The following is an 8,918-nucleotide window of genomic DNA, read 5'->3' on the forward strand; positions in this document are numbered from 1 at the left end:
GTGCATTTTTCTGTTCAACTTTTTAGACACAGCAAAATAGTGTAAGCATCCCTTCTGGCCAACACTCCTTTGCAGAGCTTGGTGACCACGCCCATGACTTGGAACCCAATGATTTCTCTACAGACTTATTTAGAGGTGAGTCCCTGCTTGAATAAGCAATGCTTGGTGAATACTGGGGTCTTGCAAAGCACTGTGCCTTCATGTCCTGTGTTCTCTTCAACAGACACCGCATTGAGAGCAGAGTGTCAGTCATTCAGTCCTACACCAGACAGCACTGCGCATGAGGTTAGTTTGAATTCAGCTATTTATTTCAGATGTATGAATGTTTATAAATAAAGTAGTTTTGTAAGGGACAGATTTATCCATTAATTAGAATTATACTGCAGATACAGTCTGAAAATCTTTATCGGTACAGATAGTCATCATTTAACATTTTGTTCCCTTGTCTACATCATTTTGAGTGTCATAAACTTAAAGGTTTGAGTGAGGATGTCCCTCTTAGGTGAAATGGACACTGTACCAGTGGATTCCTGTTCATCTTTGCATATTGCTGTTTTTTTGTTGTTGTTGTTTTTAGGTGCACTGTGTCAGAGGTCAATGTGTCACTTCTTCTGTGAAAGAGGGGATTGGAGAAGTTGGTGTCCAGCATCAGGAGGTGTCACCCCCTGTGTTCTCAACAGACTTTGCCAGTGGTCAGTTATAGTTTTGAGTAAATGTTGTTAACTTCTGGCAATGCATGTCATGCCTGCTAAGGGTTTGCAGCATCAAAAACCATGTTTAGATGATTATTTAATGTCTTGATGGATATTTTGAGTGGAATTTTGTCTGCCAGGGATGTGAGTTGAGTATGTTATGCCTATATGTGTGTTTTTGACTTGAGGAAAGCCAAGCACTGAATCTCCCTGTGTTCCCTTGTACAGAATCGAGATCAGGGTGTCAACCATCCAGAGCCGCGCCAAACGACACTGCTTGTGAGGTGAGTTTGATTTACCTGTTTTGAAATTGACCAATGGTTAGAAGTACTGTGATGTTTCATGGAACACAATTGTCAGTGTTTTAGTAAACATCTTGCAGCTACGGTGGATATGTCCTCTATTCAGTAAGGATGGTCTTTTCTAACCACAGAGTCCCCCCAACACTGGTGTTTTTCTGAGTGTGCCATACACTGGGAGTTCAATAGTGGAAGACTTAGAGTTTGAGCAAGGATGTCATTAAAAGTCCAAAGGACAGTGTCCTTGCATACCTTGAGTTTGTCTGTGTTACAAACTGTCCTCGCATAACATGAATATTCCTCTGTGTCACACAGATGTAGAAACTACAGCATGTGCTTATAAAGTGGCTAGTTAAGGAGTAGCGTTTTCTCTCTTTAATACACATTCTTAGTTGTGGCATCTATGTGTTAGCCTGGCTCCGCCCTCATACGTACTTCAGCTCAATTTTCATTTTTCTTCAGTAATGTGTCTGGGTCTTAGCTATATTCTTGGTTTTTCTCCGATCAAATTTTTGCAGGTCCAATCAGTGAATAGAGGGAGTTTTTGAGTTGTAGTTCAGTAATGGTGGCTGAGAAAGATGCGAGAGAACCCCATTCAATCCGTTGTGGAAACGCTGCCGAATATACAAGTTAAAGCCGGAGCAAGAACAATCGTTGCTGAGGTTTGTCTGTGGCCATGATGTTGTGGCCCTCCTTCCCACAGGGTTTGGGAAAAGTTTTTTTTTTTTTTTTTTTCAGCTCACTCCGTTAGTGGTGAAGGAGTTGGCTGAGGCACACGTCACGACCAAACGTTAGCGATTGGTTAGGGCAGATCCAGTAGTTTTAACCCTCTGGAGTCTGAGGTGTTTTCTGGGCCCTGGAGGTGGTCTGACATGCTCTGACATTTGTGCTTTTTTCAGTTATTTATAAACATGTTAATGGCAAAGGTGTAAATTCACTCTATATAGCACAAACAGGGCTACCAAAATATGTGATCACCATGCATGTATATTTTTTTATTTTTAAGAGAATAATGCTTATGCGTGGTTATTGAAAAAATTAAAAATTAAAGTTGCTGAAAGAAGACCTCAAAACTCATAATAAATATGCATGAATAAGACTTTTGAGAAATGGATGTTCTTTCTTCGAGTTCTGGCTTCAAAATTATGTGAAAATAGTCTTGCTTTGTCGTTCAGATAAAACAATACATTGATTTAAATTGATGTAAAACAGGTTTTGCTTGGAAAGCCATTATGTGAGTGGGCGTGAACGAGGAGTGGTTTACACCTTGGAATACAAAATGTCCCACCCATTATGCATAATGACTCTGTATAATTAGCCATTCATTCAGGTGTGACTCTGACTGACTGAGCCACAATGCAAGGACAAAAAAGTCCTTGTAAATATGTTTTTTATTTTATTAAAAAGGTTACAATTACAACAATAATTAAAATTTCAACAATATTTCAAGTGTACTCTTTCTTTGTAAAAAAAAAAAAGATTATAGGCCTACATTTTAGGCCTATCTATGTATTCATTAGTTTGAATATAGCCAAAATTGGAACAGCTAACATCTTAGTTGATGACTTTATTTTATATATATATAAAAATTGCTAAACAAAAGCTTATTTGATATGTATATTCAGTATATTCTACAGTAAAAACTGTACTCAAATCTAGTCAACAAAATGTTGTCTTTCATATTTCGCCTGACTGTAACGTTGTTTTTATGAAATATTAGGGCATATAAATGTTAATTTGCAGTTTAATACGTATTGCTTATACAAATAGCCTACATTTTATTTCAACATATTTCAGTCGATTTTTACTCATCTCAGTATAGTAATACAGTTTGCTAAAACATCATCATTCATTCACACACGATTTAAATTTAAACTGTCTTTTTGCGAGCTGTGGTAAACAGCGCGCATCTCTGCCGTTCATTCATCAAAAACAGAAACCCGATTCACGTGAGAAGAAAAAAAAACTTACAGTATCCCTCAGCTCTCTCCTCGATATACCCGCACTTCTGAGGTAGGCTACTTTTTTCATCAAAAGCTTATGTGGCAGTATATTCTACAGTAAAAACTGTACTCAAATCTAGTCAACAAAATGTTGTCTTTCATATTTCGCTTGACTGTAACGTTGTTTTTATGAAATATTAGGGCATATACAATTGCAGTTTAATACGTATTGCTACGTACAAATACGTACAAACAGCCTACATTTTAATTCAACATATTTCAGTCGATTTTTACTCATAGTAACAGTTTGCTAAAACATCCTCATTCATTCACACACGCGATTTAAATTTAAACTGTCTTTTTGCGAGCTGTGGTAAACAGCGCGCATCTCTGCCGTTCATTCATCAAAAACAGAAACCCGATTCACGTGAGAAGAAAAAAAAACTTACAGTATTCCTCAGCTCGCTCCTCGATATACCCGCACTTGAGGTACTTAAAATTTAAATTATTGTTATTGCTCACAGCGCTGCTGAGACGGTGTTAAAGTAATGATCTGAATAAACTGATATGTGGGCGTTCACAGGTTTGCTTGGATTGCCTCATTCATTTGCGTTTGAATAGTGCGCGCTCTCCGTAGGCGGAGTCACATTACATTTGAATTAGCTCTAATGAGGTCGACTGGAATCGCTCTCTTTTAATACAGATTTCACAACATGAGTATTTGTTTTTTATATAAATTACGTCATTTAAGAGAAGAGAATTCAAGCTTCATGCCTGTGTGTCTGAATGCCTGTTTGACTGAGTATTCGCTGAGTTATTGTTCATTTTCGGACGCGTTTCAGAATGGACGACACTGGCAGATAGAAGGCAGAACTCGCATCACGTTTATTTTTTCTTTATTTGGCAAAAAGCACAACACTTTGTTTTTATTGTGAGTATACACAAAAATAATACACATTTAACAGAATCGATTGATGTACAAAACAAGCATAAAAGATAAAAATTAATATTTTTATTTTATTATTTTTTTGCACTCATACGGAAAAAAACGAGCCTATCGCGCCGGCGCGATAGCCGACCTCAGGGGGTTAAACTTTAACAGAGTACCCGCCTTCCAGGAAGTTAACGCTTGCCGATGGAGAGTGGCCAGACTCTCTGTACAAATGAAATTTACGAGACTCTGGTTGGACCAGGGTATCTATGTGTACCTATAATGGTGCATTGTCAGCTGTTTCCTGTGACTTGATGCTGAAATTTGTTATGCAGTGACATGTCTCCCTTATACAACTGGTATCCCTTATTCCGTTCGTTTCTAAAACACTTGAACGAGTCGTACTCCACCAAGTCTCTACCTTTCTTGCACAGAGCAATCTCCTCGACATCAACCAGTCTGGTTTCAGAATGGGACACTCAACTGAAACTGCCTTGCTCTCAGTTACTTAGGCTCTGAGACTGGCAAAAGCAGCTTCCAAATCCTCAGTACTCATCTTGCTGGATCTGTCTGCTGCTTTTGACACAGTAAACCACCAGATCCTCCTGTCCACCCTCAAGAAGGCATCTCAGGAACAGCACACCAGTGGTTCGAGTCTTGCCTCTCAGATAGGTCCTTCAGGGTGTCGTGGAGGGGTGAGGTATCTACGTCACAACGTCTAGCTACTGGGGTTCCTCAGGGCTCAGTGCTGGGACCACTTCTCTTCTCCATCTACATGACATCACTAGGATCTGTCATTCAGAAAGATGGTTTTTCCTATCACTGCTATGCTGATGACACAAACTCTCTATCTCTCATTCGAACCAGACGATCTGACGGTAGATGCTCGCATCTCAGCTTGCCTGACAATCATCTCAGGCTGGATGATGGACCACCACCTTTAACTCAACCTTACAAAGATGGAGCTGCTTGTGGTCTCAACCAATCCAACACATCATCACAACTTCTCTATTCAGCTGGGCTCGTCAACCATAACTCCATCCAGGACAGTCAGGAACCTTGGAGTTGTGATTGATCAATTAACCTTCACAGACCACATTGCTAGAACTACTACCCGGTCCTGCAGATTTGCCTTATTCAACATTAGGAGAATCCAACCCTTCTTATCAGAGCCACACAATTCCTTGTCCAAGCTCTTGTTCTCTAGACTGGACTATTGTAATGCTCTCCTGGCTGGTCTTCCAGCATCTGTTGTCAAATCTCTGCAATTGATCCAGAATGCTGCAGCTAGAGTGGTCTTTAACCAGCCGAAGAGAGACACGTCACACCTCTCCTCATAAACTTTCACTGGTTGCCAATCACCGCTCACATCAAATTCAAGGCACTGATGTTTGCCTACTGAACAACCACTGGCTCTGCACCTCTATATCTTAACTCTACTTCAGATCTACGTGCTCTCCAGAAACTTGCGTTCCTCAAGTGAACGGCGTCTTGTGGTGCCATCCCAAAGAGGCACAATCACTTTCACGGTCCTTCATGTGGACCGTTCCCTGCTGGTGGAATGACCTGCCTATCTTAACCCGAGCTAAAGAGTCTTTAGCCATTTCCAAGAAACTGCTGAAGATGCATCCTTTTTTGCCAACATTTGACTCAATAATACTAATCACTTCCTATTCTATAGCTATTATGCTACGTGTGCTGTGCTGGACTAGCTGGGACTGGTCACGCCATTTACATATTGTTGCCCTGTTGTTGTTCTGACTACTTCTATTGTAAATATTGTATTTATTTATTTGTATAAAAGCGTCTGCTAAATGATTAAATAAATAAATAAAATACAAAATGGTTGCTAAATCTTGTTAAATATTCTTTCTTTGCATATATGTAGTATTATAATCTGTGCCAGTTGATGCCTATTCATATTTGCATATTGCTGTTATTTTTTTTTATTTTATTTTTTTTAGGCGCACTGTGTCAGAGGTCAATGTGTCACTTCTTCTGCGAAAGAGGGGATTGGAGAAGTTGGTGTCCAGCATCAGGAGGTGTCACCCCCTGTGTTCTCAACAGACTTTGCCAGTGGTCAGTTATAGTTTTGAGTAAATGTTGTTAACTTCTGGCAATGCATGTCATGCCTGCTAAGGGTTTGCAGCATCAAAAACCATGTTTAGATGATTATTTAAAGTCTTGATGGATATTTTGAGTGGAATTTTGTATGCCAGGGATGTGAGTTGAGTATGTTATGCCTATATGTGTGTTTTTGACTTGAGGAAAGCCAAGCACTGAATCTCCCTGTGTTCCCTTGTACAGAATCGAGATCAGGGTGTCAACCATCCAGAGCCGCGCCAAACGACACTGCTTGTGAGGTGAGTTTGATTTACCTGTTTTGAAATTGACCAATGGTTAGAAGTACTGTGATGTTTCATGGAACACAATTGTCAGTGTTTTAGTAAACATCTTGCAGCTACGGTGGATATGTCCTCTATTCAGTAAGGATGGTCTTTTCTAACCACAGAGTCCCCCCAACACTGGTGTTTTTCTAAATGTGCCATACACTGGGAGTTCAATAGTGGAAGACTTAGAGTTTGAGCAAGGATGTCATTAAAAGTCCAAAGGACAGTGTCCTTGTATACCTAGAGTTTGAGCAAGGATGTCATTAAAAGTCCAAAGGACTGTGTCCTTGTATACCTTGAGTTTGTCTGTGTCACACAGATGTTCAATTTGTACCTTTTTGCCTTTATTTTATACAAAATTTCTTTATTTTCTTTCAATTGTTTTTACATTTCTTGCTTTACTTAAATGGATAGTCCAGGGTAAATAAACTCTTCCCTTGCTGTTAGGGGTGGCAGAGTGCTATGGCTTGGAAGAAGGAGAATAATCTGTACTGCATAGACCAAAGTTTTAAGCTAAAGCTAACTGAACCGGGCAGGGAAATGACACTGAAATGGAGTTTCCTTCCCCTATTAGTTTGTGTTACCTGCTGTTTCACTTTTAGTCTATGTTGTAAAAACATTTCTTGTTCTTCCTACTGAAAGCACTCGGTAACCTCAAACAGCAGGTCTATAGGTTGATTTACCCTGAAGTTTAGCTTTAAGTGCTACGCAAAGCCTTTGAAAGGTAGATATTCCTGTTGTCAATTTTTATTTTTATAGCAATGGTGTGCTCCAGATATCAAGTAGTTCCTACACGCCTGTAGAGAAGTTTTGTTCCAATAAAATGACAGCAGGTGTGGTGAGGAATAGTTATTCTCGCATTGGAATTTGAATTGTCTCAATGCAAAAGTTTTAAGTTAGTAATTTTTATCAATTTAAAAAGGAGATATGTGAATTATCATTATTTTGACAACATTAGAAACTTATTAATTTGCAGTGGTTTATGGTATAAGCTCATTTACTTGGACAATAGCATATATCTATACATTCTTTTACTGTTTACTTTTTTTATTATTGTAATGAAATGTTTTCTGGTCATTATTTACCCCGTAGTTAGCATAGTATGTTTTTTTTGTGTTGGTATTTAAATAATTTTCTTTTTTTTTTTCTTGTCATCCTACATAGTTGCTAAATATTTAGAACATGTGGCTTTAAACTCTTAGTACAACTTTACAATAAACGTATAGGTGATATCCAAGTTCTCATCTGCATCTGTTCAACTTTTTAGACACAGCAAAATAGTGTAAGCATCCCTTCTGGCCAACACTCCTTTGCAGAGCTTGGTGACCACGCCCATGACTTGGAACCCAATGATTTCTCTACAGACTTATTTAGAGGTGAGTCCCTGCTTGAATAAGCAATGCTTGGTGAATACTGGGGTCTTGCAAAGCACTGTGCCTTCATGTCCTGTGTTCTCTTCAACAGACACCGCATTGAGAGCAGAGTGTCAGTCATTCAGTCCTACACCAGACAGCACTGCGCATGAGGTTAGTTTGAATTCAGCTATTTATTTCAGATGTATGAATGTTTAGAAATAAAGTAGTTTTGTAAGGGACAGATTTATCCATTAATTAGAATTATACTGCAGATACAGTCTGAAAATCTTTATCGGTACAGATAGTCATCATTTAACATTTTGTTCCCTTGTCTACATCATTTTGAGTGTCATAAACTTAAAGGTTTGAGTGAGGATGTCCCTCTTAGGTGAAATGGACACTGTACCAGTGGATTCCTGTTCATCTTTGCATATTGCTGTTTTTTTGTTGTTGTTTTTAGGTGCACTGTGTCAGAGGTCAATGTGTCACTTCTTCTGCGAAAGAGGGGATTGGAGAAGTTGGTGTCCAGCATCAGGAGGTGTCACCCCCTGTGTTCTCAACAGACTTTGCCAGTGGTCAGTTATAGTTTTGAGTAAATGTTGTTAACTTCTGGCAATGCATGTCATGCCTGCTAAGGGTTTGCAGCATCAAAAACCATGTTTAGATGATTATTTAATGTCTTGATGGATATTTTGAGTGGAATTTTGTCTGCCAGGGATGTGAGTTGAGTATGTTATGCCTATATGTGTGTTTTTGACTTGAGGAAAGCCAAGCACTGAATCTCCCTGTGTTCCCTTGTACAGAATCGAGATCAGGGTGTCAACCATCCAGAGCCGCGCCAAACGACACTGCTTGTGAGGTGAGTTTGATTTACCTGTTTTGAAATTGACCAATGGTTAGAAGTACTGTGATGTTTCATGGAACACAATTGTCAGTGTTTTAGTAAACATCTTGCAGCTACGGTGGATATGTCCTCTATTCAGTAAGGATGGTCTTTTCTAACCACAGAGTCCCCCCAACACTGGTGTTTTTCTGAGTGTGCCATACACTGGGAGTTCAATAGTGGAAGACTTAGAGTTTGAGCAAGGATGTCATTAAAAGTCCAAAGGACAGTGTCCTTGCATACCTTGAGTTTGTCTGTGTCACAAATGTGCACAGATTTTTACCTTTTGTTTTCACAAAATTACTTTATTGTCTTATCCTTGCCCCTATCAGTTAGTTACCCGCTGTTTTGCTAGAGGTCTGTATTGTAGAACATTTTCTCATTCATCTTCCTTCCTACAGCACTCGCTGTCTTCAAACAACATG

At 39.2% G+C, this 8,918-nt stretch overlaps 1 protein-coding gene across 1 annotated transcript; it reads left to right on the plus strand.

Annotated features, from left to right (window-relative positions):
* Positions 1-4,824: 4,824 nt before the first annotated feature.
* Positions 4,825-8,657, plus strand: LOC307170537 (uncharacterized protein; the record flags this gene model as incomplete). The annotated part of the gene is made up of 7 exons (XM_079891660.1): positions 4,825-4,914; positions 5,830-5,944; positions 6,173-6,228; positions 7,523-7,631; positions 7,720-7,781; positions 8,071-8,185; positions 8,414-8,657. The coding sequence occupies 7 exons, from the start codon at positions 4,825-4,827 to the stop codon at positions 8,491-8,493; spliced, it is 627 nt and encodes a 208-aa protein (XP_079747786.1). The 3' UTR covers positions 8,494-8,657.
* Between the last annotated feature and the right edge of the window lie 261 nt (positions 8,658-8,918).

Source organism: Squalius cephalus, assembly GCF_949319135.1.
Source record: "Squalius cephalus genome assembly, chromosome: 13".
Lineage (NCBI taxonomy): Eukaryota > Metazoa > Chordata > Actinopteri > Cypriniformes > Leuciscidae > Squalius > Squalius cephalus.